This window comes from Nomascus leucogenys, chromosome 3 (genome assembly GCF_006542625.1).
Source record: "Nomascus leucogenys isolate Asia chromosome 3, Asia_NLE_v1, whole genome shotgun sequence".
NCBI classification, from domain to species: Eukaryota; Metazoa; Chordata; class Mammalia; order Primates; family Hylobatidae; genus Nomascus; species Nomascus leucogenys.
The window spans coordinates 132748427-132776421 of record NC_044383.1 but is presented as its reverse complement, the minus strand read 5'-3'; the positions used below and the strand labels follow the sequence as shown (position 1 = coordinate 132776421).

Sequence of the window (27995 nt, the reverse complement as noted above, 5' to 3'; positions counted from 1 at the left end):
AGCTGGCTAGAATGAGAGGGCTGAAGAGATAAAATATGAGACAGGAAATATGTTTGCTGCAATCTCAATTTACAACTTAAAAATAATAGTTAAGTGGAGCTAGAATGTTCTTCTGAACGTTGACTAAAAATCACCTATCTGAAAAATTCAAGCTTAATCTAGAGAGGGAGGTCTACAATGGAGTTTCTAAAACAAAAACCAAACCCATCCCAGCCCAAGGAAGTATGCTAGATGTAAATAATAATCAGATTCGTACTTGGTTCAACCAAATATTCTTTAAAGAAGGTCTCTTCAAAAATGAAGTATTCAAGACTAGCATTAGTATATTTATCTAGTAATACAGAATTCATTGCTAGAATTTGATGACATCTATAACCTTGATAGAGTCTCCCTTTAAATCATCTTCTTCCTCTTAATCTTTGTGACTTTTGAATTCTAATCACAAATTAAATAAACTGTTTCTATTGAAAAGGAAGTCTAACTCAAACTTTAAAAACAAACATTCAAAAAATAATCTACTGGTGTGTGGACAAATTTGTTCGTGAAGAACTAGCTCTGTAGTTTGGTTTAACCCAAGGCATTCTGCTGCAGAAAGGTCAGGTTTAGAGGAGGGGTGTTCAATCTTTTGGCTTCCCTGGGCCACAGTGGAAGAATTATCTTGGGCCATGCATAAAATACACTAACACTAACTAAACTGAGGAGCTTAAAAAAAAAAGAATCACAAAAGTATTTCATAGTGTTTTAAGAAAGTTTACGAATTTGTGTTGGGATATATTTAAAGTCTTCCTGGGCAGCATGCAGCCTATGGGCCACGGGTTGGACAAGGTTGGTTTAGAGATATCATTTATTAGGACATGGGGAAGAATAAATATAGTATAAAAGGAAATTTTGTGGGTCAAATAAAGTTTGTAAATACATGTTTGATGTACAGGAATTGAATTTTTATTAGCAAAGTATTCTGTTTTTAAGTGATATGTAAATGCCCTTTCAAGGTAATTAACAAGAACAATAAGTAAAAATAATATACTGATTCATTGACTTTAATCAAGTGAGTTTTTAAAAATTATGTTTAGGTGTATAATTCCAAACATAGATAACTGCACACAAAAATATTGATGTTTATCAGATTTGCTTATAAAATGTAAATGTTAAATTTGCCAAATTTAACGCAAAATAAAAATAAGCCCAAGTTACAATTTGATAATATCATCAAATTTAATAAAATCTGATTGCAATATAAAAAATCTCTTATTAAAAATGATAGAAAAACATGCTAAGGGTTTAGTGAAACATATACAACTTTTAAATTATAATAAAATGGTAAAAAAATTTCAAGAAAGCAGATTATATATGTATATAATATACACATATACACACATATGTATCAATGGGGTTAAGTAGTTTCATCAAAAATTTAATTGTCCTTATTTTTAAAATGTTTCCTAAAATCTCTAAGACACCATGAAAGAGCTGTTAGGATTTTTATGGAGTTAATACATTTTTAAATGTATTCTTCATTTACACAAAAGCAGTATTCATGAGATAAGTATGTTTTAATTTACACAAAATAATGTATAGAATCATAGGCTGAAATGAATCTCAGAAGTCAAGTACAGACATAACTCAAAAAGAAAAATGAAGAGGTTCAAAGACATAAAGCTGCAGAATGGAAGATCAGAGCTAAAACAGCCCTCTTCATAGCCAGCTAGGTATACATTATCATTTGTTGTGGTTCTCTCTTAGAGGAAATGACTGAAAAGACAAAATATGAGATTTAAATAAACAGAGAAGCAATGTGGTTTGAGTGAAGGTCAGAGATCAGGGTCTATAGTTTAGCCACAGTAAGGTCCCCAAGTGCCTCTGGCTGGTAAAGGAATTTATGTAGCCCTCACAATGAGGTGGTGATGGTTGGTGGCTTATGTGACTACAATTTTCTGAAATATACAGGAGTAGAATAAAAACCCAGTGGGAAAGTGGGAAACAAAGATAATCATCTGATTTGGTTTTGGGATAAGGCTAAAGGAGCTCTTTAGATTCATTTCTATTTTAAGCATTTATATGATTCTTAAATTTCAATAATTAGAATTTCTAATGATTTCTTTTGTCATATTTTCTTTCGGAAGAAGAAGAAAGAGCGTTGAGAGGTAAAGAATGCTTTAGCATTTACATTAAATATCTCCTACTGTTAAATATATGGGACTTCTATAGTGAAAGATCGGGGCCTTGTTTGCCTGTTAAGTAAATTAAAAACAACTCTGCCCTCCCTTCAGGACCCTCTACAAGCTGGTGGCTTTTCACTGCCTTTCTATTATATGTGGAGAATAAATTTTATACCTACCTTATTCTTGGTATAAAGATAAGGCACCACTTTTTGGAACACCTTTGGCACTTGCTCCATTGTGTCATTATTAACAACGTGTAGGATACAGATTGGAAGTGTAGTATATATTTTGGGAACCAAAATCATATCTTGAGGAACCAAAAATGTTTCTCTGCAATTACAAAAGCATGAACTTTCCCTTGACATGAATCTTAAAGGCAGTTAGAAATTTGCATTAATGCCAAGAAATTTTTTTAAAAATCCAAAGTTCCAAATAACTAAAAGGCACACATATTATTTTAAAAATTACTATTAATATGTTATTTTGTCAAGTAAATGCAAGCTCTATTAAAAAATCAATTTTATAAGTAATTTGTGACTTTTACCAAATATGCTATTGCTTAGAAATTAAAGGATCTTTTTCTATACTAAAAGCATATTAATTTGTTATAGTATTTTTATCATGAACATAAAAGGTTCTAATAATTACTAAACATTCTTCATATTTTGATGAAAAGAATAGATAAAAATTTCTATAATATCTCATTTAAAATGCCAAGTGTGGAAGAATTTTAACTAACTTATGAAGGCAACCCAGAAGCTAATACCTTTACTACTATCATAAATAAGTATTCATAAATACAGATATTGCAAGCCATTTAGAGACATATTTGTCATTATATAACAACTCACCTGAATACTATAAACCAAGAATTTGGTGGCTGTTCTTGATAAGTCACAGTATAATCTGCAAAAGCAATCTTAGTCTCTTCATCTTGATAGCATGGATAAGATTCCAAAGACTTGCACTTGCTTTTAAACATTAGTCTAGAAATATAAAAATAAATTATGTATCAATGGCAAAAGCCACTTTAAAGATAAACTCTATTTACAAAAAGAAATGACAAAAAATAGTGTAAGATATTGCAAGTCATTGTTGGCTAGATTGAGATCTTGATCAAAGGGGGTCTGTGTAGTCCCTGACACATGGTGCCAAGGGAAGGGGGACCCATTCTAGGTCAATCACAAAAGATGTCTGTCAAAGGTGCCCAAAGTTATCTGAGGCTCTCAAAGGAGAGCATGATTCATGATTGAGGGAGTAAAGTTTACAGGTGGGAAACCAGAACCAAAGTTGAAGCTATAAGGATAGAAAAACTAGAAGCAAGCAAACCAGCAACAAAACTGGGTGAGAGTCACCGAAGGGCCTGGAATTAAAGTAGAGAAAATGGAGACTGAAATGGAGTTTAAAGTGAGAAATACGTTTGGAAAAATAGATTTTAAAAATCTAAGGCCATGTGCAAGTGGAGAGGGCTGGCTTTCCTCCTGCATAATTTCTGAGTGTATAAGGGAGTAGAGTATACACTGCTAAACTAATTATGGAGCTGAGGTTTCTCCACGTTTTCCCCCTGGAAGGCTGTGATATATTACAGAACATAATGGGAGTGATGATGTGATGGATTTTCTGGGTCTTATCCCTCCTATTCTGCAAGAAACTGGATGTGCCCTTAGTAGCACTGGGAATATAAAGCCCTTTATACGATGTCTCAGGTATTAGCTGAGATGGAAGCATTATGGCCATAGCACATGATTCTCTTTTAGAGGTCTAGACAGAACCAGAGGTGTTCTTATCTTCCAGAAGGCAGATGTTTTCATTGATTGTCAGTGGAAAGCAAAGCCATGGTGGTCCTCATGGAAGACAAAAGTCACATACTCCATTTCATCATTGGTTTTTGTTAGGTTTTTGTTGATCATAGGCTTTTGGTAGGAGGAAACTAACAGGATTATACTTGGAAGGGGTTTAAAAGGCCTTTTAAAATGGTAAAAAGGACAAATAATAGGGTAACCATATATCCTGGCTTGCCTGGGATAGCTGTGGTTTATACTTACAGTCCTGGCCTAATTATTAACAGTTCTCCATCTTTTTTTGTCAATGTCCTAGTTTGGAAGATCAATGGTATGATAATTCTAACTAGGAGCTATAAAGTGCAGGTCTGTCAATGCAGGACATCCCTGTAAATCACACAGGGCTGGCCTAATCTATACAAGGATGTTGGCTCAACCAACATAGGAATTAAGCTCGTCGCAGTGGGAATTGACTGTAACGGGACCTGTCACCATTCTAAAATGAGGGTGTGATTTCTGGTCTTCCCAGACTGTCACTGTTCCCCTTAAACATTCTACCCTTTTAATGAATGTAGGGCCATCAAAATCCTGATGAACTATATAGAATATTTTGAATGACCCAGGGTGATATACCTGAGTTGGAAGATTTAGTCTTAATTAAGAATTGGTTTCAATTTAGTCAGATTTTTATCTGATACGATGCCTCATAGGGGAGTTTGTTTTTTAGACATCATTTGCAAGAAAATTGGGTGCAAGATCTGACCCACAGATTTTCCTATGATAGGCCCCACAATGCAGAAGCAACTTGTACAAGAGGGTCTGTTCTCTCTGTGTGCATCCACACAATTGGATTGAACTGTTAAGATGAGATGGGATTCAGCTGGGCGTGGTGGTTCACGCCTGTAATCCCAGCACTTTGAGAGGCCAAGGCAGGTGGATCACAAGGTCAGGAGATCGAGACCATCCTGGCTAACACGGTGAAACCCCGTCTCTACTAAAAATACAAAAAGTTAGCTGGGCGTGGTGGTGGGTACCTATAGTCCCAGCTACTCAGGAGGCTGAGGCAGGAGAATGGCGTGAACCCAGGAGGCGGAGCTCACAGTGAGCCCAGTTCGCGCCACTGCACTCCAGCCCGGGCGACAGAGCGAGACTCCATCTAAATAATAATAAAAGATGAAATGGGATTCAATCTTAAGAGTAAATCATAAATTGGTAAACTCAGTCTTCCCCAAGTTGACTTGGGGGAAGTTCTTCCCCTTCAGAGTTGAGAATGAAAGGCTAGGCTTCAGAACCTCAAAGTTCCACATGTAGCAGTAATGACAATACCAACGTTTACAATGGCTACTTTTTTGTAATGATTCAATCTGTGGCATTGTGCTAAGTACTTTTCCTGTCTACCTTAATTTATCTTTACAGATTTAAGAGGGAATAGTACTATACAGTAAATATTATTATCCCTATGCTACATATAAAAATTAAGTTTAGAGAGGATAAGAATCTTATCTTAGATAACAATAATTAGTAGAGCTGGGGTTAGCTTCAGGTCTTGTGTCAAATTATGTGCTCTTAACCATAGAATTAATGCCTGTTAGGATAAGGTAGCTTTGGATGCCACTGGCATTTGAGTTTAAATAACAGACTTTTTGGTTTTATCTGTCCAAGAAATGTGTATGTAAAACTCAAAGCATTGAAAGAGCATGGGCTCTGTATCAGATATGAGCTGAGATTCCATGAAATGGTCTTGGCTGTAGTGGGAAGATCACATGGAGAAGAACGACAATCCCCTGAAGGTATTATGCTAGTGTTTCAAATACACCTACCTGGTGTACTGATCCTATTCCCTAATAGGAACACTAACTTTTTAGCACATCGTTTTCATGAAAATTAGGTGTAGGTTCTGACCTAGAGATCTCCTCCTGGTAGCCCCAAAATACAAAAGCAGGTTGGAAAAGAGGGTTTGTGCTCCTTATGTGCATTCATACAATTAAAACTTTAGGCAAAAGTGTAACCCTTTCAGGAAATGGGTTCTGGAGTAAAGGTTAATCAAGTAATTTGCATGGGGTCTGCAGAGTCTCCTGAAAATGTAAATTGATGTCTTTTATCAGTTCTGGAAAGTTCTCACCTGTTATCTTTGTACCTTCTGTCATTCCAATTACTTACACACTAAGCTTTCTGAGAATGCCTCACAAGTCCCTTATGCTATTTTCCACTCATTTTCTCTTAGCTTCACTTGAGATACTTTTTATTGACATATTACCCAGTTCACTAAGTTCTTCTTCTACTATGCCTAATCTGTGGTTAAATTCATGGAGTTCCTAATTTTGGTTATTAAAATGTTCATTGATGTACTTTCCATTTGTCTGTGTTTTATTAAATTCTCAAACTTTTAATCTATTTTCTCTTTTTTATTATTTATTTTCTTGCTCATTTTCATAACAGTCATGTTTAGAGGTTTGTTTTTTCTGTCACCTCTGAAATCTAAATCACCAGAGGGTATGGTTCCACATATTTTCCATAATGTACTGTGTGTATATATATTGGTGGGGAGGTGAGTGGGTGTGTAATTTTTTTCTGTTTTTTTCAGGTTAGCTTGACTGTTGGACATGAGTTATGGCTAGAATGCAGTTTTTCTAAGGTTCAATCTACCTCTGCCTTCTCCCTGTTTAGAAAGTGTTGTCCTCCAAGGATTTCATCTGACTATTTGTTGACTGGGATTTCATCTGCTATCAGGTCCTAAACTTTAATTTTTGTCTTCTCAGTACCATAAGATTTAAGGAAACTTTGTTCTGCTCCTAGAGGTTTTCTGCTTAGAATTTTAGTTCCGTGCAATTAAAACATAAACAAAAAGTAGCAAGTACCATAGAAATGTTTCAGATAAAATATTGTGGAAGGTCCGAAGTAATGGTGTGGTTCTAGCTGCAGTGCCTGGGGAGCTCTGAACAAATATGGTAGTATTCAAACTGGACTTTGAGAAAAGGACAATATACTGCGATAAAAATATCATTTGACTGCTTTACCTTAAGAGAGAAACTGCATACTGTTCTAAATTCATTTCCAATATAGCCCAAACTTTTTGAAGAGTATCTGCAACACTGATATTTTCTTTTGTGTCTAAAAATAATAATAATAACAACGTTAAGCTTTAAGATGCCTGAAAGATCATCTTGTCCAAAGCCTTCATTTCCACAAATGAAGTTGAAACTCACAAGTAAGATGGTATCCAAAGTCATAGCCTTCATTAGCAGAAAAATCAGGTTTAAAATATGAGCTACAAACTTCTAGTCAAGAGCTCTGCTCACCGTATTATGCTGTTTCCCTTCATCTTTAATTTAAAGTCTTAAAATATTGCTTGACCTAATTTAAGATAGTCATCAAAGTGTTTACATAAGGAGACCTCTGTCACACTAAAACTTTTTTTGTGACAGATCTTATCTCAGAAAAAGTAATCCATCCAATTTTTCTAAAGAACAATGGCTAATAGGATTTTATTAGAGCTCAATCTACTGCATTATCTGCAAATGGTTTAAAAGTAGATAATTTGCCAAGAAAATGTGAATCCTTATTAAGAGCCTCAAATTTACTGTATCAGAAACTAACATTCTTTTTCTAATTATCCTATCTTAATTTCTTCATAGTATTTACCAGCATCTGAAATTAATATCTTCATATATTTACTTGTCTATTATATGCTTACTGTCACTAAAATACAAGATTAATCAGAGTAGAAACCTTGTCTGTTTTATTGACTGCTATAAGGCCAAAATATGTAACACTGCCGTTGCAATCGAGAGTTATTCAATAAATATATGTTGAGTGAAAAAAATGCAAACACTATTAAAAAGACATTTTGAATAGTTGAACACAAACTCTATGAAGTACATTACTAAATTGCCCGTATTTTCAGTCTCTAAAAAGGGAAGTAAAATCATTATATGAAAATTTTTACAACATATATGGATGATAAAAGCATATTTTACCATATGCATGTGTTTGAATATATTTCCCAAACTTTATGTGTTAGAAACTTAATTCCCAAAGTAACAGCATTGAGAAGTGGAACCTTTAAGAGGTGATTAGCTCATGAGGGCTATGCCCTTATGAATGAATTAACGTGATTATTAAAAGAGTGCGTTAGTTATCTCAGAAGTGGCTTCCTGATAAAAAGATGAGTTCTGGCTCTCTCTATCCCTCCTTTATCTCTCTCTTTCTCTTTCTCTGTCTCTCTCTCTTTCATGAATGTGCTCTCTCGCCCTGCCACCTTCCTCATGGGATAAAGGCTCTGTCCAGTTGCAAACCCCTTGATTTTGGATTTTCCAGCCTTCAGAACTGTAAGAAATAAATCTCTGTTCTTTATAAATAACCTAGTCTTTGGTATTCCATTATAGCAGCACAAAATAAAGCAAGACATCCTATATTGAGTTTGATGAATGCATATGTTTTGTAATGGGGAAAAAAAACCCCATTAAATTAGACAACTATCATTAAACTATGTAATTTACGGTTTTTAAACTGTTGCGTATCTGATGTTTTCACTGCTAAAACATTTTAAATATTATCATTAAATGTTTTAAATAGGTCCTTTTTTTTCACAAGAAAATGTTTCAATATATGTAAAGAATTCTATTGGAGGTAAGGCTTCTCCTATCAAAATGTCAGCAAAAACCACAGAATGAAAATAATTGAATATACATTTTTTGTTTTTCGTTTTTTTGAGACAAGATCACACCCTGTCACCCAGGCTAGAGTGTAGTGCTGTGATCTCGGCTCAGGCTCACTGCAACTATCACCTCCTGGGCTCAAGTAATCCTCTCACCTCTGCCTCCCAAGTAGCTGGGACTACAGGCACATGCCACCATGCCTGGCTAATTTTTATATTTTTTGTAGAGGCATGGTTTCCCCATGTTGCCCAGGCTGGTCTTGAACTCCAGAGCTCAAGCGATCTGCCCACCTCAGCCTCCCAAAGTGCTTGAATATAAGTTTTGCATCTGCCATGTTTTATTTTAAGCTAATAAAATTGACCTTTTAGCAAGAAGATTTTATTTCATATACACAGATGTATCTGATTTAATACATTTAAGAACACATTTACAATGCATTTTATGTCTTCTAGATGTATGTCACTATGGACATACATAGTGGCTTCTTTATTATGCATTAGTTTATTCATTCACTTATTCATTCATTTGTTTGAAAAATCATCTGCAAATGTGAAAATATCTACGACTTAGCTGAGGCTGACTGAGGTAGCACAGTGCTAGGTACTTGAGATATATACAGAAAAAGACCAGTTCCCTGTTTTAAAAGAACTTGCAATAGATTGGGAAAACAAAACTGATCATTCATTCATTTTTTCATTCGTTCTTTCAGCAAGTATTTATTGTGTGCTTATGATGCGCCAGACACTGTGCCAATCCGGGGAACAAGACACTCAGTACATTGGACATGCTTCCTGATTTCAAATAATTTCATTATTTAGAGGACTGAAATTAATTAGCTGAGCCATAAAATGGGGTGACTCTAAAATACTTTCATTAATGCACATAAATATTTATTCTCATACAAACAAGTTCATTTTATAAATGTTTGGACAGTCATACCTGGTATTCTGGCTTTCATAAGCAATCTAACATAAGTTCCTCTCCACATGGCTTGAATTTTAATTGCTGCTGCTACTTCCTCAGGAGAATACTCTTTATCACTTGTGGGCATACAATATTTAACGTCCAGCCATTCCACTGGAAAGGGAAAAACAAACTTTGAACTGAAAGTTATATTTAATCCCTTCCCTAAGTTTCAATGCCTTTAGCTGCCAAAGCCCTCCAACGTATAAAATTCTACATTGCAAGAGTTAGCATCATATTTAATATCGCCAGCTCTAGGTGGTTCTTGTTAGAATGTAAATATTCTGCAGGAGGGAAAACACACAAAATAGGGACATCTTGGTGAACTACTATTGATTCCTGTGTGAATATAGCCAGAGATTTCTCTCAAAAATAAAAGACATGTTAAAATGATGGGAGCAGAGCATGGGAAGAAGAGAGAAAAGTAGGGTTACTTGGGTCAGAGGATCTTGCCAGAATTCTTCAAATCAAACCATGTAGATTAGTGACTTCCATATTTTTAAGGTTAGGAGTAAATAAAACAGGGAAATTCTCCCCTGTAAAACACTTCCCTAGAAGTGTATGTGGGTGGGGATGAGGAGTAGGGGATCCACAGCAGGTCCTTGGAGCCCCTTGAGCTCTTAGAGCATTGCTTGAACTCCATGACACTCCACAAACATATTTCTCAAATTATTTATCTTACTTACAACTAGGAATTCCTTGATTAAATATATACAATTAATGGATACCTAAAGAAACCTCTTCCAAGGAGGAATTGAGTAACTCCAAGTCCAAAACCATAGCCCGAAATGCAAATTTGAAGTTTGGAGGAGGTTTTGTTATTTGAACTTTTTTCATTAAACGCCATAAGGAAAGATGAAAAACCTGAAACAGATAAAGTACATTAATTTTTTTTATAGCAAGAAAATACCATCATCTGGCCAGAAAAGCTCTAAAAATCTTTTAGATACTCTAAAAATAAAAAAATAAAAACCATTTCTCAGATACACACACAACCTAACAGAAGATTCTTTGAAGTCTCACTCGCCCAGTAAGAGACCAAAATTATCATTTGATTATTTCTAATTTAATAAAATGTAATCACTACAGCAATGTTTATAACACAGACTCAATTAAAATACAGTATTAAACTGGTAGAGGAGGTAAAGAATAAGGTAAAAAAAAAGTAGCATTATCCTTGTGCTTAAGCAAGTTACATAGCTTATTTTATTGATTCTAAGATGCCATCCATTGTAAGACACACTATTATTTCATATGCTACATAAAATGAAAATATGTTTCTTAGAGTTTTTTTAGTCACTTAGTAGTACTAGCCTCATTATGAAAAAACCTCTTTTAGACTTATTTAGACAAAATTTTTTCATCATATGTCACATAGTTGTGTAATTATCAAAGTATAAGATGGAGATTTTTATTTTTTATTTTTATTTTTTTACCAAAGTAGCTTCCTTTTGCATAAGTGATTCATTCACCAAGACCCCTTACATATTAAATCAGGGCCAGCTACATCGGGCTCATGCGGAGTAATCTTGGTAGCACGAAATGGTGAACCAATCACCTGGGGTCTCTTTCATCCAGGCTCAGTCATCTAATCTATCAGCAGCAGAAACTGACTCTGGTCTTTGATATGGTACCATCCCCTGAGAAGTCCGGCCAGTCACTTGGGGGCAAGTTGCTCTCAGTGGACTAGACGTCCATTAGCTGGGTCACTGATTCCTTACAAGAATTGACTCCTGCCTCAGCTATGAGTTTGCTTTCTGTGTCCTTGGTACCTTGGCCAGCATCATTATCCAAGAGGTTATAGAAAATCTGGTTTACAAACATGGGATTCAGCTAACATACCTGTGGATCAAGAGTTGCATTATAGAGTAAAGATTTAATCATTGGGAATAGTCTGGAATATGTTGGTCCTAACATATACCATACATAGAATCGATAAAATTCCTGGTAGATTGCAATGACACATAGAAGGCTCAGTTAAAAAGCCAGCCTGGAGATGTCACTTGAAGTACGCACATATGGAACCAAAGACCAATATCTGGTGCTGTATCCACATAGTTAAAACGCACAGGCCTGAGATTCAAAAGTTGCAAGTAAGATTGGCCTCTCTCCCCATCATCTGACATGACCCATTTGCAGACTCTGTGCCCAATTCCCCCACAATAACGGGTTTGCTAGATTTCAGAACACATTTCTTGAGGGAAGGAAACAAGGGGTAATTCCACCAGGGAATATGGTATTATTTATGATAAAACTAAATTATGACATATGTGTGGTTGCTTTGGGCCTCTCATCTTGGTGGAGAAGCAGAAAAAAAGGAGTTAATATAACAGGATAGGAGGAGAATTCACATTGATTTTCATGAGGTATTAGGGTTTCTGCTACATTGAGGGAGCAGGGAGAATTTGGTCTGAAATTTGCTGGGACACTTCTTGATGCTTCCATAGTAAACGAGTAATTGCAGCAACCATGGCCTGGCTACAGTAAGGTAGCCAAGATCCTGCACCCATCAGGATGGAGAATCTGGATCACGCACCAGGTGAACAACTAGAAGAACTGGCTGCAAGACAAGGCAATCTAGAATGGGTGGTAGAGGAGAGAGCTGTTGAATACTGATTGTGGCCTCAAGGCTGGTGGTAGCTGTAGAGACTACAGCTTTTTTTGTCATATGGTGATTTAATTATTTATTTGTTTAATTTTAGACCTTGTGACCAGCTACCAACTTGAAGAATGGATGAGAGTTTACTTAAGGGTGGGGGCACTATCAGACTTGTTCTACAGGTGAATTATGGCAAATATTTCTTGTATATTACTCTCATGCTGTAGGTGAGTAGTTCTCAACTGGAGTTGATCTGCCCCTCAGGCAGCATTGCCAAATTAAATACATTACACTGTAAGGGGAAGTACAAATTAAAAAATAAGAGGCTTAATCACTCCCTATGAAAAATAAGGAAAGAGGTTGCTCCCCCCACATCCTTTGCCTTAGAGCATTTACATTTAGGACACTTGTAATGATAAGTTCTCTCTCTCTCTTCCTCTTCCCTCTCTCTCTCTCTTTCTCTCTCTCTCTCTCTCTCTCGGAAATGTATGTAAATCTTATTTGTTTGTTTGTTTATTTATTTATTTATTTTTGAGATGGAGTTTTGCTCCTGTTGCCCAAGCTGGAGTGCAGTGGTGCAATCTCGGCTTACTGCAACCTCTGCCTCCCAGGTTCAAGTAATTCTCCTGCCTCTATCTCCCAAGCAGCTGGGATTACAGGCGCCCACCAGCACACCACACCTGGCTAATTTTTCTATTTTTAGTAGAGATGGAGTTTCACCACGTTGGCCAGTAAATCTTTCTAAAAAGCTAAATAAACCTCTTGCCCATTTAACAGCCCAGGAATGTTTTTCTCTAGGACCTGAGAACCATTTCTTTGAAATGTTAATCATCATGGAAGATAGCACCCATATTTTATTTCCCAGTTTTCTTTGGGAGAGTAGGAGACTACCATTGGTAGGTACCTTGCTGATACGAAGGTGTTACAAGTGTATTTTTCTTTTAGATAAAGCTAATTACCTAACACAGATGGTCATCCCCATACCAAGTGAATTTGGGATGAACTATGTTGTGTGGCAAGAGGTGCTGTGGAGTCTTTTTCCTGGAGGACTACATATTGTTTATCTTGACAGTACGTGTGAAATGGGCTGTATCTGCTTGGGGTAAGATTTTTTTGTTTGTTTTTGTCTTGGCAGTCTCTTAGCAGATTGCCTGTGATGTGCACCATCTTCTGGCTTAAACTTCATTCAACAATAAATTGTTTTCCTTCTCTTCTGCCTTGTGAACAGGTCACCTAGGTTGGGAGATTTTATTTCTAATTATATTTCCTCAAGAACCCCAAACACAAAGTCAACTTTGAATAATGGATAAAATACATTTTATATAAGTAATTATGTAAGTGATTTTATAAGTACACTAGGACAGTAGTATATTTCTGTCCTAAATATTGCACATATGGTTTGTTTACATACAAAATAGAATTTAACTGGGTGTCCTGTATTTGTATTTGCTAAATCTGGCAATGCTACCCCTCCCTGAAGAGGTATCTGGCAATGTCTGAAGTCTTTTTCAGTTATCACAACTGGAGTCTACTGGTTTTTAAAGGGTGGAGACCAGAGATGCTATTAAATATTCTACAGGGCATTACAAATGAACTGCAGAAATACAAAGAATCGTAAGAATCTACTATGTAAAATTATATGCCAACAAGTTGGATAACCCAGAAGTAAAGGACAAATTCCTAGACATGTACAGGTTATATTAAATTAGCAATAACAAGTATCTCATGTTGGCGAGGTGCAATGCTCATGCCTCTAACCCCAGAACTTTAAGCCAGGAGGGTTGCTTGAAGCCAGGAGTTTAAGACCAGTGTAGGCAATATAGTGAGACTGCCCCCCTCCCCAAATTTTTTTGTTTGTTTTTAGTTAGCCAGGTGTAGTGGTCCATGCCTATAGTCCTATCTTCTTGGGAGGGTAAGACAGGAGGATCACTTGAGCCCAGGAGTTCAAGGCTGCAATAAGCTATGATCATGCTTCTGCAAGCCAACCTGGGTGTCAGAGCAAAATCCCATCTCTTGAAAACAGAGAAAGTCTCCCATCAAATAAAAGTGCATGAACTGATGGCTTTACTGCTGAATTTTACAAAACATTTGAAGAAGAACTTATACAAATCCTTCTAAATCTCTTCCAAAAAAATTGAAGAAAGAGAATAATAATTATTTGACCCAAATTGTCAATAGTGTGAGGGTTAAAAAGCCAGACCTAAGCCCACCTGGTTTTGGTGCAGCTGCAGTGGACGGGTCCATATGTGCCTTGTGAAGGGGTTACCAGAAAGTCTCTTTGCTTCACTACCTCAAGGCTGCCTGTGAAGCCAGAATGCTACTCAGCCTGGCAGAGGCACACGTTGTAAGTGTGAAGAAGTCAAAGCCCTCGAGAGCAGCCACCGAACAGTGGGGAAAAGAGTTGGTGGAGAAGTACCACCATCTTGCCCTCCTTGAGTGGGAACTTTTAAAGGGATGTCCCACATATTTCCTCAGGACACCCTGCACAGCTGATTCCCAGTAAGCCACAGCAGTAATTGTCATATCCTTTAACCAATTTCTTTCTCTTTCTCATTTCATTCTTTTTACTCCCTCATTTCTGCTTTCTGAAATCACTTCCCAAATATATTATCTCCATCCAAAATATTTTCTCTGGCTCTGATTCGAGAGGTCACCTAATGGGAGATATACCACTTCGAAAAGAAAGTTTCCTCTTCTGAACATCGTATCCCAAACAAGCTTACCCTGAAGTGCTGTGCAGTTAGTTCTTTATCATGGAAGGGGACAGGGTAGTGAGCTGTTTGCAGATCCTTCAAAGCTGCAGAGAGTTTACCCTTATCTTTGAAATTAGCAATCACGTTTCCAATAGCTTTCATAATCAACAGAGACTGTTCCGTAAATCGGCAGCTCTCCTGTGAAGACAAAGCATGGCAGCCATCCTCACTCATCCTTAAGTGTCATCTAGTTTATACAAATTAATTTCTGTTAAAATATGAAATCTCTGCTATATGGCTGATTCAATAATTCTTTATAGAGGATTTGCTATCAAGGCAGTTTTACTAAATTCTGCAGTCTCAGAGATAAAAAACAAGGAACGCAATTCCTACCTGAGTGGGAACCTGTAGGAGGAATATTCACCTCATATTGGGGATCATGTAAAATTTCCCCACCGTATTAATAACCAGACCTAGTTCTGAGGACATTTAGGATTAGTCTGACAAAAAACTGTGTGGAGTTTGAGGACTGACAGAGATTTCAGGGAGAAAGCCAGAAAGATAAAAAAGACAAGAGGGTGACCTAGCATGGGCTGGTGGCTCTCTCCTGCTATCAACTCTTAAAAAAATCATGAAGCAAGAAGGAGACAGGAATTTCAGGAGGTAACTAATTTTTAAAAATCAGAGAAAACTGTGAGGTGTTTAGAGCTGTTGTGGTTGGTGTATGGTGGGTGGTCCTGGAGTTGCCTGGCAGCAGCATGAAAAAAGTAAAATTGGAAAAAACAAAACAAAACAAAACAACTTTTTCCCCTTAGAGGGCACCATGGTACAATCATGATTCCTGACTCTGTCCTGAAATTTTGAGGAATGGCCCAGCAAGTGCACCTGAAGCACAGATGCCTTGCTAGGGTGAGAAACTGATGGAAGCAGATGCAACTGACTCGTTACTGGAACACACTGACTTAGAATCCTCACAAAGCCTACAGATAGCTTCATCTCAGTGGTGTTTCTCCCTAAGGTGAAACCATGACCAGAAAAGTTCTCTGGTCAAATATTAGATAGGGATCAATTATGGTTCTAAGTAGCGTTAGTCTGTCTGCCCTTGGGTCAGTGCATTCTCTTTTGCTTCTTGGACTTGATCTCCAACAATCTTTTCAACACCAGGAAGTGATATCTCCAGGGAAATGTGAGCTCACAGACCAAAATAAATAAACACCCGGGGAGATAAATTATCTAAAGGAAGACAACAAACTGACAATGTATACCATATAAAGCAGAATTATTTTCTTAAAAAGACCATTTGAAATAAGCAAGATAAACATAGGTAGGGAAATAAGTGACATTTGTGTCTAAGTGAACTTGCTGTGCTGTGTGATCTTGCTGTGGCTGTTGAGCAAGACAGAAAGAGAACTGGTGAGAGATGGCACAGCAAACAGAGGAGGCAGCCCTGGGAACTCTTGCACAGCCACTGCTCAGACAAGGAAGAATGCATGAGTGTGACGTGTGGGAGCCATCTGCTTGCCACGAATTTTTGATGGCTGGCTTAGAGAATCCCATCAATACAAGGTTGTGCTATTTGGAATTGTTTTTTGTTTGTTTCTTTTTTCTTTTTTTTTTGGTAGGAAAGAGTTAGAGCTGAGGAAACATCAGGAATTATGCAGTGGGAAGGCCGTCTGCAAATATTCTCCCAAATGCACGTGCACAAAGGGCATCGAAAACCAAGGGAAGATTTCAGGGGGCATACTGGTCCCATTGACCTCGTCTCTTCTTTCAGACCCCGTCAGAACAGAGGAGCAAGAGAAACCAAGGAGAAGAGACCAAGAAGAGTGAGAGGAGACGAAGGTGAAGAGACAGAACCTTGTGAGCTACTCCTTCCCTGCTAAATCCCAGAGACACATGCTCCAAATTCCTTAGGCAAAGGAAGAAATGAAAGGAGAGAAAGAGACCAAAATTTTAAACTGTGTTAAAAAGGACTGCACTGATCTTTTGTATCCCAAAGAACCAATGATGCCACAGGATCTTACTAAGATATTAACAGATATGAAAAGAGATTCAATAGAGTAGAGGTGAGAGCAGTTGTTGGAGAAAAGTATACATATTTCACTTGTATACCTACAGGGTTCAGACTTCATTATAGACTTCATGGTTGCATGTGGGGATTTCTTGCAGAGTATACTTAATAGTTTTAAAAGGTAAAAAATGAATAAGTTGAATATAAAATAAAAATGTGTTTAGTTCAAAATCTTTGAAAATAAAGCACATAAAAATTGCAGTTGTGGCTGGGCGCAGTGGCTCATGCCTGTGATCCCAGCACTTTGGGAGGCTGAGGTGGGCAGATTACGAAGTCAGGAGTTTGAGACTAGCCTGGCCAACATAGTGAAACCCCGTCTCTATTAAAAATACAACAAAATGTGTAGGGTATGGTGGTGCACACCTGTAATCCCAGCTACTTGGGAGGCTGAGGCAAGGCGAATTGCTTGAACCTGGAAGGCAGAGGTTGCAGTGAGCCGAGATCATGCCATGGCAACAGTGTGCACTCCAGCCCTGGCAACAGTGTGAGACTCCATCTCTAAATAAATAAATAACTTGCTATTGCAAAAATACTTACTGGTTCAAAGTTGGGCAGCACAACATGTTCATCCCCAACGACAAATGAGACCATGCTGTAGATGTGTATGGAGTGTCCTACTGGGGAGTATGCGTTGAAGAGTAGCATGTGTCTCCTAAAGAGAAGGGATGCTGGATGAGAACCGAGTGCTTCCTGGGTGGTGGCATTTGACCTGTGAGTTGCTTGTTCACATTTTGGAACCCAAATGAAGTCAAAGGTTAGTGAAGAGTTCAATTTTTAACACAGATGAGATAAGGATCTCTGAATTTGCACTCTATAAGAACCCTACGGGATCATGAAATCTACACTTTACTTATTATGTAGGATAAAAATAGTTAGGCTAAATGCCAAACTTCTTTCCAGTACATGCTAGAGTGACCTCCCACACACTGCAGTCATGGTGTGAAGACTAGTCTTGATTTCTCCCTAACAACAAGAAAAACTCATGCGGGTATAGGGCTGTGCAGGCTTCATAGTCTTTTTCTCACAAATGCATCATTTCATATACGTTAATCGTGTCTCCTCTACCAGGTTGTCGTATTGTGAGAGCAGGGATATTCACGGTCCTCCAGTTATTGAGCATTTAGAGCAGCAGTCCCTAATCTTTTTGGCACCAAGGACTGGTTTCACAGAAGACAATATTTCCATGGACTTGGTTTGGGGATGGTTTCAGGATGAAACTGTTCCACCTCAGATCATCAGGCATTAGATTCTTATAAGGAGTGTCCAACCTGGATCCCTTGCATGTGCAGTTCACAATAGGATTCCTGCTCCTATGAGAATCCAATGCTGCTGCTGATCTTACAGGAGGCAGAGCTCAGACACCGCTCACCTCCTGCTGTGTGGCCCAGTTCCTAACAGGCCTCGGACCAGGACCAGTCCATGGCCCTGGGGTTGGGGACTGCAGATTTAGAGCATCTTCAAAACATGCATGCTGATGGTTTAGATTCTGTGGGGGAAAAAGCGGATATAAGAAGATTCTTTATTAAATTCCTTGTCCTTGATTGTCTCAATGAATAAGCACTCAGACAGAGTAATCTGATTTGCTGGAGTATAAAGGGGAGATGTGAGAAATGTCAAAGTTTCAAAATGTAGTATTTGCTAGCAGTACTAGATGCTTGACACAATTATTTTAGCATTTGTTGCTGAGACTTTGCTTTTTGCATTAGAGCCATAGCTTTTCATTGATCACATAAAATTAGCATGATTGATCTTGGGAAAAAAGTAAAAGCTAGTGAAAATGTTTATTTCAAAGCCTAGTGAAAGTATTTCTTTCATCTGAAATTTGAGGTAATATTTTGAATTTTATTCATCAAAATAAAAAATTTTTCCATCATATGTATTTTCTTTAAAATTGAAACTAATGTGTTTAACCAGCTTTATCTGAATTAAAAGTAATATCTAACAAAAATAAGCCACAGGAAAATGTAGATTGGTAGGGGAAAATGCATATTTCTCAATTTGCGTTTAAATAAAATCAAGGTTTTTGCTAAGTATTATAATATTGGTGAGAAAACTTATAAGAAATATTTGAGAAAATCCATAATAAAGTGTTATAAATGTTATGTGTATAATATTTATAAATTAATTTTAGAAAATGCTGGATTAAACAAGCTTAAGCAGTATTGTTGACTAAATATATTTCCAGAATCTTTGACAATTATGAATCTCTCAAAGGGGTATTGTACAGTATTTTTCAATGTAGTTTTTTTTGGAATTATTTTTCTCAAGAATAATAATGATGGACCTATGCCTTGAGAAATTGCTTTAAGAAACAATGTCTTGGAGTCCATATTGTTTACTTCTTTGGTAACCAACAATTTGCAAGCCTTCAAACAATTTTTATTATGGGTAAAATGAAGTCACTTCATACCCAACAGGCAGATGAACCACTGTAGCCTTGGTAGCATATGTGTGAATCTTCAGAACAAGACTGCCTGGTTTCAGGGATTTCCAAGAAAACGTTTCAGCTGTGAGAAGTCCAGGCTCTATGGGAGGACTGTCTTTTGTTAAGGCTTTAAGATAAGTAAAAAGGTATTAAAGTTTGATTGTGAAAGTGTAGTTGGCATTCACTAGTACTGTTTTTTTAATTAAGTAACAACATAAATAACAATAATCAAGCATTAGAAATATTACTAAAATGTTCATAAAACATTAGAAATTACTCCAGGTAAATTACTAGAAATAACACTTAGGTCTTCTTCCCTGTTCAATATTCTTCCTCATAACAATCCTCTCAAGTGAAGAGACCAGGAATAGGAAAATTAGAAGCAGGAGGACATTTTTCACTGTAGTATAGCATCGCGTTTATTATCTCTATGGTAATAACTACAATATCCTTCTAGATGCAATTTTAAAGGAATTAAACACATTACATCTTGAAAAATAAAAGATTTCTCTAAAATAGTGTAAAAAATAAGTCCAAATATCCCACTGTTTATCAAAAATGATTATTTTTTTTTTAAAGATGGATTGTCACTCTGTCACCCAAGCTGAAGTGCAGTGGTGCGATCTCGGTTTACTGCAACCTCCACCTCCTGGGTTCAAGCAATTCTCCTGCCTCAGTCTCTGGAGTACCTGGCATTACAGGCACCTGACACCATCCCTGGCTAATTTTTGTATTTTTAGTAGAGACAGGGTTTCACCATGTTGGCCCAGGCTGGTCTTGGACTCCTGACCTCAGGTGATCTGCCCGCCTCAGCCTCCCAAAGTGCTGGGATTACAGGAGTGAGCCACCATGCCCAACCTGTTTATCAAAATTTTTACCTTTGATTCAGTCTTTGACATTATGTAGAAATAGCAAGCAATTAACAAAGTTTAAATTTAATATCAAGTTTTTCGTTAAAAATGGATAAATAATATGGGCTAATTGTTCATCAATGACTGAGGGCAAAATACTCCCCCCTCTATTTCCAGAAAACACTGGAGTTGAGGATATAAGGTCACAACATTACCTGAAATGCCTTCATGCCTATAGAATTTAAATGTTCTGGGACATGGTGTGGCTTCAGAGCTTTTGGTTTGGTAGATGCACTAAACTTAGATCACTATATTTTGGAAAGTTTATTATACAACAAGTATTTTCTAGCCACCTGCTCTATGTTAGACACCATTCAAAATATTGATGATACTTCAGTTTAAAAAAAATCCCTGCCCTACATGTTGACAAAATATTCAGTATTAAGCGTTTGGGAAATACTTACTGTACATTTACAGAGCCATGTACTGTTAATTTGGGCTAAAGAAAAATTCTTTAACAAAACAGGCCAAAGAATAAAAGAACGAAGTTTCCTGAGTGTGTGCCTGTGTGTGCATGTGTATGCAAGGGTATGGCTTTGCAGAGGAGCAGAGATTGTCTATCCATTAGAACAGAAGGAAGGTGGCCCAGATTTTGAGAGAGTTCATTGTGGGAAAAGGAGGTAGAAATTCTGAAAGCAGAAATCATTTCTGATTTCTTCTGTCTCTTTAGTGAGATCAGCAGCAAGGTCATCATCTGAACATGAGTGAGAGTAACAGTAGGTGTTGAAGATTTGAAGAGAGAGAGAATGTTTGAGGGTTTGCAATAGGTCATCTACAGGAATAAATAAGAGTGGGAGAATAAATGAACGAGAGAAGTACTGGCAGTGCCTAAGGCCTTGTTGAGATTTGTGCTCCTCAAATTTAAGCAGGGCTAGCCAGTTTGTTTTTCTCCCCTGCAATCACATTCAGCTGCTCTCTTGAAACTGTGGGTTGGATATGCATCAAGTTTAACCAATAGTGAAGTTTTTCCAGGAAAGTAAGATGAGGGGGTAAAAAGAGCAAATGTGTGGAGGCTATCTCTGTGATGGACAGAGAAAAAAGTGGCAGGGTAGATAATAATGAAAGTCCCAATGGCTTCCAAAATTGTAGGAGTGGGAGTTCTGTAGAGTGAACTCTAGAGAGTCAAGCAGTGAGCGGGGAGTGGGGTGCTTGAAATTGAGATGATTGAGATGATGCACAAATTGGTAAACTTAAAGTCTACAAGGTAACCATGAAAGTAGGGTACCAAGGTCGTGGGATAGAGGAAAAGATTGTTGGAATGTCAAATCAATGAAAAAGTTTGTTTTTCAATAGATCTTGAAATAATTAAGAATGATGACATTTATAGGTCAACAACTACAACAATAACAGATTGAGTAAGTACACCAAAAAGGTGAACAGATTAGTACAACCAGAAGAGGTGCGGGTGGCAGCAGTGAGCATAATCCCTGGTGTCTGTTGAGTAAGAGCATCAGAGGAGGTGGTGTAGGTGGTCCTGTGGGACTCTGGAGAAACTCTGGAAAGGGAGGAAGTTCCTCCATCCATGGTCTTCTAAAAATCTTTTTAAAAGTTTTTTATTTTTTTTGAGAGAGAGTTTCGCTCTTGTTGCCAAGGTTGGAGTGCAATGGCGTGATCTCGGCTCACTGCAAACTCCGCCTCACGGGTTCAAGCGATTCTCCTGCCTCAGCCTCCTGAATAGCTGGGATTACAGGCGCATGCCATCATGCCTGGCTAATTTTGGTATTTTTAGTAGAGGCGAGGTTTCACCACGTTTGCCAGGCTGGCCTAGGACCCCCGACTTTAGGTGATCCACCCACCTCAGCCTCTCAAAGTGCTGGGATTACAAGTGTTAGCCACCATGCCTGGCCTCTAAAAATCTTATTATTGCATGTTCCCTAGCCTGAACATGATCTGGGCTTTAAGGCTATCATTTTCTCAGAGCCCTCTTACCTCCATACTCCCCCCAGCGTACCAATGCAGAAAAGCAAACCAGTAGTTCAATAGGTTTTAGACTATCTACAAATAGATAGTAGGACACTCGTTCTTCTGAGAACTGCAAGAAATTAGACCAGTTGTCATACTTAATATCAGTTCATCAATGCTATTATTTTCACTTTTAATGGAAACATAGTATAAAATCTAAGATTTACAGGAAACTTACTGTGTTTTAGGCACCATAATAAATACTTTATGAATCTAATTATATGAAGAAAATTATACTGGGTGAATGTTGGCAACCGTCTGTGGAAACTGGGTCTGCAGCAGCTGTGTTAGACTAGCCACCATATCAGAGAGAGGCAGAGCTCTCCTCTATGAGGAAAGAAAAGGGATATGCTTGTTCCAGAAATGAAAAAGAGAAGAGGCCGAGCCCAGGGCAGAGTAGTACTCAAGCATGGGTCTTTGATGGGCAGGAAGGCCACAGAGTAAGTAACTTTGGCAGAGAATGGGAATGGCCAGTTGGATGTCTTATTTTACAGGGTGGTATGTGAAATAAGCTCTCTCTTCCTTCTTTCCACGGGAGCTTCAGATATATACCTGCCGTGGTTTGGCTCTGTGTTTCCACCCAAATCTCCTGTCAGATTGTAATCCCCACATGTTGAAGGAGGGGCCTGGTGGGAGGTGGCTGAATCATGGGAGCAGACTTGTCCCTTGCTTTTCTAGCGATGGAGTTCTCAGGAGATCTGGTTGTTTGAAAGTGTGTGGCACTTTCCCCTTTGCTGTCTCTCTCTCTCTCCTGTTCTGCCATGGTAAGACGTGTTTGCTTCCCCATAGCCTTCCACCATGACTGTAAATTTCCTGAGGCCTCCCAGCCATGCTTTCTGTACAGCCTGTGGAACTATGAGTCAATTAAACCTCTTTTCTACATAAATTACCCAGTCTCAGGTAGTTCTTTGTAACAGTGTGAGAATGGCCTAACTCAATACCCATTGCTTGCTGATACAGCAGGCTGTGGGGTTTTGTTTTGGAGATGGAATAAAGTGCTTAGTAAAATCAAAACTTTCCTTAAAGGATAGTTACATAAACATACATGTATATAATTTTGGTTCATCCTATATGGGTACTATTAATGTACCTAATTATACATTAACAGTACTTATTAATAATAATAATTAATATAAATAGATACATTAATGTATATAATTACACAGAAAGGGTAAGCTATTTACCAAAGGTCACAGAGTTTGTAGTAGCAAAGATGAGAGAAAAAAGTAGGTAGAGCCATCTGCCTGACTCTAAGGCTGGTACTCTTGACTAATGCATTATTATTGCCTTTCAAGTTCTCAGTGCTTCAACATAATTGTGAGGGATGGCACATGTAAATGTGTTCAATTAACTGAATTGAATTATACTATACTTTAAAAGTTTTTCACATTATTCTACCACAATATTAAAAAAAGTTAATACATGAAAAATATGTAGCAATGCTATGAAAAAGGAAGCCTTGTTATTTAATCAAGTATAACAAAGATTGCTAGAAATGCTTGATACAATGCAATCATGACTAAAATGATTACTCCTCCCCCTATTTTCCATTTGCTTTCATTTGATACTTTATTTTATTTGCTTCCTGTCAGCTGTGACATGATGATATAGAGAGTTGTTTCAAATATTCACTATCTGAAAATATAAAGGACCCTTGGACTTGTGAGCCTGGCATGCATACCTAAGGAGGAGTTTCTGCCCAGAGCTCATTTTCTGTCATTTTCAAGGGTCTGAGAATTGAGGGGTGGGGTGTTCCTGAAGGCCACAAAGGGCCTCTGCCCTGGTGCCAGCACATGGCACCTTTGAAATGACCCTGCTCTAACCTCACACTGAGCACCAAGGGAACATCTGTGGATTGTGCTGAGGACAGGCCTCGGGCTCTGTGTCTCCAACTCAGCAGGCCACTAAGGTCTAGAGTGTCTGGCCTCAGACCACAGCTGATCCTTCCTTTCAGGCCATACTAAATGCCATTAAGATTATATTCCAGTGCCTTCCAAGAAAGTTATTTTCTCACACCATTAATTTAAAAAAAATCAAGGAAATAAAAGGAATGTCATAATTTTATTTCACCAAGCTGAGACTTTTAAAACAAAAAAAATTTTGTGCTTATCCATCACTTCATAAGATCAGAATAAAGAACAGTTGACCAGTTCACATACACTTTTAAATTAGGATGCTTATGTGTACCAAAAGCTTCTATGCAACTGTCTTTAGTAAATGGCAGCCAGCATTTATTATCACTTACTAATAGGCATTCTTCTAAGTGTTTTACATATGTTATTTCACATTTGATCTGCTTCATTTTCCTTAGATGTAAAATGATGGTAATAGTATCTCTTTCACAGGGTTTGCTATGAGGAGTGAATGCAATAAAGAACCTAAGGGCCTGCAACATCTATAAACCATTGCCATTTTATCACTGGCAATAGTTTAAATACGGAAATATGCCTAAATAAACTCTAAACTGTACATTATGCTGATATCATACTCTGGGTTCAACTATTTCCAATTAATTACTGTGTTATCTCTATAAAGTCAAAGTATTCCTCTAGGTGTTTTCACATACTCCAGGACTAGGTGAAGGATTTCTTTCCCCCAGTCACTATTCTTATTTCCAGAGTAGGCAGCCAGCAACAAAGCAGCTCTTGAGGTCTGCTCAAAAGGTTTTCTCTGCCTGTTTTCATCTGTTACAAGGGCAATGGAAAAGTTTCAAGGACTCTTTACTTCCCTCAACTCTGCGTACTGCTCATGGAGGTGTGGGATTATCATTAGGGGCTTGGGTGGCCTTGTCCTACGACAGGACAACATGTAAATGTTAGTATAGTTTAGTTTCCCAGAATATGTGTCATAGCTTTTCTTAAAATTCTGCTCAATATGTGGTTTGTTAATTACCTTAATCGACAATTTTTAAATTGAGTTCCTACCTCATGACAGGAATGTTCTTATAAGTGGTAAACAAAAGGATACCGCTCTCTAAAGATGCTAACAGTAAGCAGGGGGAAGAACGGGCATAGGGAAGCAATCAAAGTTGGGAGGGTGGGAGGCAAATGCCAGGCAAATATAGAGCATACAGAGGACATGAAGCTAAGCCTCTTTTCTTTTTCTTTCTTTTTTTTTGTTTTGAGATAGAATCTCACTCTGTTGCCCAGGCTGGAGTGCAGTGGCACAATCTTGGCTCACTGCAACCTCCACCTCCCAGGTTCAAGCAATTCTCCTGCCTCAGCCTCCTGAGTAGCTGAGATTACAGGTGCATGCCACCACACCTGGCTATTTTTTGTATTTTTAGTAGAGATGGGGTTTCACCATGTTGGTCAGGCTGGTGAAGCTGAGACTCTTAACACAGACTCCATGGCTAGGGAAGGGAAGCCTCACAGTGTCAAGGGCATGTATGCTATTCTGAAGGATTTCTAGGCATTAGCTGAACAACAGCAATGAGGATAACAGGGATGAAAGGGTAGAAACTCCAGGCAGAGGGATGATATGGGGGAAAAAATTGCAGGCATAATGGTGGAGTGTCCTTATGTTTTAGGAAACATACACTATTCAGTAAATACTAATCGAAACCAAATCTAGTGAATTTATTTGTGCGTATCCTTCATTTTTTCATAAATCAAATTTTTCTTAATGTGAATTTGTATAATAATTCAGGCCAGGATTCAACATAGTTGGATGGATCACATTCGTGGTTATGAGCTAGTGGAATTTTGCTTATTGCTTGGATAAGGATTAGCGAAAGACTCTAAAAATTAAATTTTAAAAATATAATTATGTTACAAGGTTAGAAATGTTTTGAGAAATTTGAAGATGTTTTCTACTGGTACAATTCTACCAAAAATTTAAAGAGAATAGAAGAGATTCTAACATATTTACCTTAAATTCTGATTTTTGAAAGTTAAGGCAATATGAACTTGGCTTGTGGAAAATATATATATTTCTGAAAGAAAGACATTTTTAACAGGTTATTGTCATTATAGGCAAAGACTAGTACTACATGTTAAGTTTCTTATAATCAAATTGTTGTAGGAGGAAAGTTAAAAAATAACAACAGTATTGGGTCAGTTGCCCTAAAGGGACAAGAATGATTCTAGTGAATAAGATTTCTTCATTTTAATTAAGAAACAAGCCTTTGAGGAGAAGCTGAAACTGGCCTAAGATTGGTTTGGCTATTAATGTGTTATATGGATAATTAATATATTTATTTTCCATTTTATAAATTTTATGTGATATTATATCAACACCAGGCTATTATTGGCTTATTATGGATGATGGTAAGAATTAATAGGTTATATAACCACTATATTAAATATGCAAAAATCAATCTTAATGTGACTTTGTATACTAATGCAGCTCAGGGTTTAACCACTACGACATAGATTGATCCCATTGGGATACTTACTGAAAGCATACACAGAAATCTTCAAAATTTAACCATATTTCTTTAGAAACACTATTATTTGTTGTTGGAAGTTCTTCCTGTGACTTTTCCTGTGTTGCTGTGGTCTGGCTGACTATATCTCTTTCCAAGTTTAATCTATCACTCTGATGGGCATCACCCAATCCAAAGTCTGTTTGTTCATCGGTGCCTAGAAGACACACATGTCAAACACATCTTATATTGTTAAATAACAAGTTATTGAAATATGTAAGATGATAAAGGGAAACTTAAATATCAAAGTCTATTTTGGGGAAAATATTTATGAGATAATCCAGGCTTCATACATTTATCGAGGTCCACACAGGGACACATTTCATACACATAGGAGAATTTAATCATAATTTCTATGCATATTAGGGTGTTCAAAAATTTCAAAATTACTTTGACAAATTTGTTCACAGATTCTTTAGAGATTGTGAAGTTACAACACAAATTCGCTAGATTCTTTACTGAAAATCTACTATAGATGGACATATTCTTATAGGAGGGGGTGGCTCAGACAACAGAAAGGGAAATAAAAACTTGAAAGACCTAGTGTAACAAATGTGTTTCAGTAACACATTTAATCACTCCCCACAGTCAGTGGTTCTAGAGCCTTATTTTATATTTACCAAGTAATGTGGCATACCATTTTTTTCTTTTTTTTTTTTTTTTGAGACGGAGTCCAGGCTGGAGCGCAGTGGCACGTTCTCGGCTCACTGCAACCTCTGACTCCCTGGTTCAAGCGATTCTCCTGCCTCAGCCTCCCGAGTAGCTGGGATTACAGGCACACACCACCATGCCCAGCTGATTTTTATATTTTTAGTAGAGACAGGGTTTCACCATGTTGGCCAGGATGGTCTCGATCTCCTGACCTTGTGATCTGTCTGCCTCAGCCTCCCAAAGTGCTGAGATTACAGGCGTGAACCACTGCACCTGGCCGGCATAGCATTCTTATAGACTTCTGGATCCAAAATTATATATATAATTTTGAATTCAAGTCTTGGCCAAGTCTTTTATTTAGGAACTAAGGAATTTGCAGTGGTTTCAGTGTTTTGATCACAGGGTGCAGCATTAAAACACATGAACTTTATTTGTGGGTCTTTAATCAGATTCTCTTTTATTTTTATTTTTAGCTTCAATTTAACAATTGAAATTATCTCTTTTTTTAAAGCCCAGAGCAGACTAGACTCAGCAAATCAAAGGAGACACTGAAGAAAGTCTGCTGAGAGCCAGAAGGGAAGCTGTCAAGAAGCAGAGATGCCCCTCTGTATCTTGATGTACATTGAAAAAAGTCACAGGAAAATTATTAATTTACCTTTTCCAAGTATAACTGGTGAAGCAGTATTTCCCTAT

The 27995-nt window shown here is 37.5% G+C and overlaps 1 protein-coding gene across 2 annotated transcripts in view; it reads right to left on the bottom strand.

Moving 5' to 3' along the window:
* ADGB (androglobin) overlaps nucleotides 1-27995 on the bottom strand; it is a 198346-nt gene that overhangs the window by 70442 nt on the left and 99909 nt on the right. For both annotated transcript variants that reach the window (XM_030809809.1, XM_003255848.2), the window contains exons 14-25: nucleotides 27958-27991; nucleotides 26622-26808; nucleotides 26096-26159; nucleotides 22193-22295; nucleotides 19338-19479; nucleotides 17465-17579; nucleotides 14887-15054; nucleotides 10293-10428; nucleotides 9541-9678; nucleotides 6961-7054; nucleotides 3014-3148; nucleotides 2339-2492 (exon numbers count right to left, since the gene is read on the bottom strand). In XM_030809809.1, coding sequence (XP_030665669.1) covers nucleotides 2339-2492; nucleotides 3014-3148; nucleotides 6961-7054; nucleotides 9541-9678; nucleotides 10293-10428; nucleotides 14887-15054; nucleotides 17465-17579; nucleotides 19338-19479; nucleotides 22193-22295; nucleotides 26096-26159; nucleotides 26622-26808; nucleotides 27958-27991 — 1470 coding nt within the window. The remainder of the gene's footprint in view (nucleotides 1-2338; nucleotides 2493-3013; nucleotides 3149-6960; nucleotides 7055-9540; nucleotides 9679-10292; nucleotides 10429-14886; nucleotides 15055-17464; nucleotides 17580-19337; nucleotides 19480-22192; nucleotides 22296-26095; nucleotides 26160-26621; nucleotides 26809-27957; nucleotides 27992-27995) is intronic.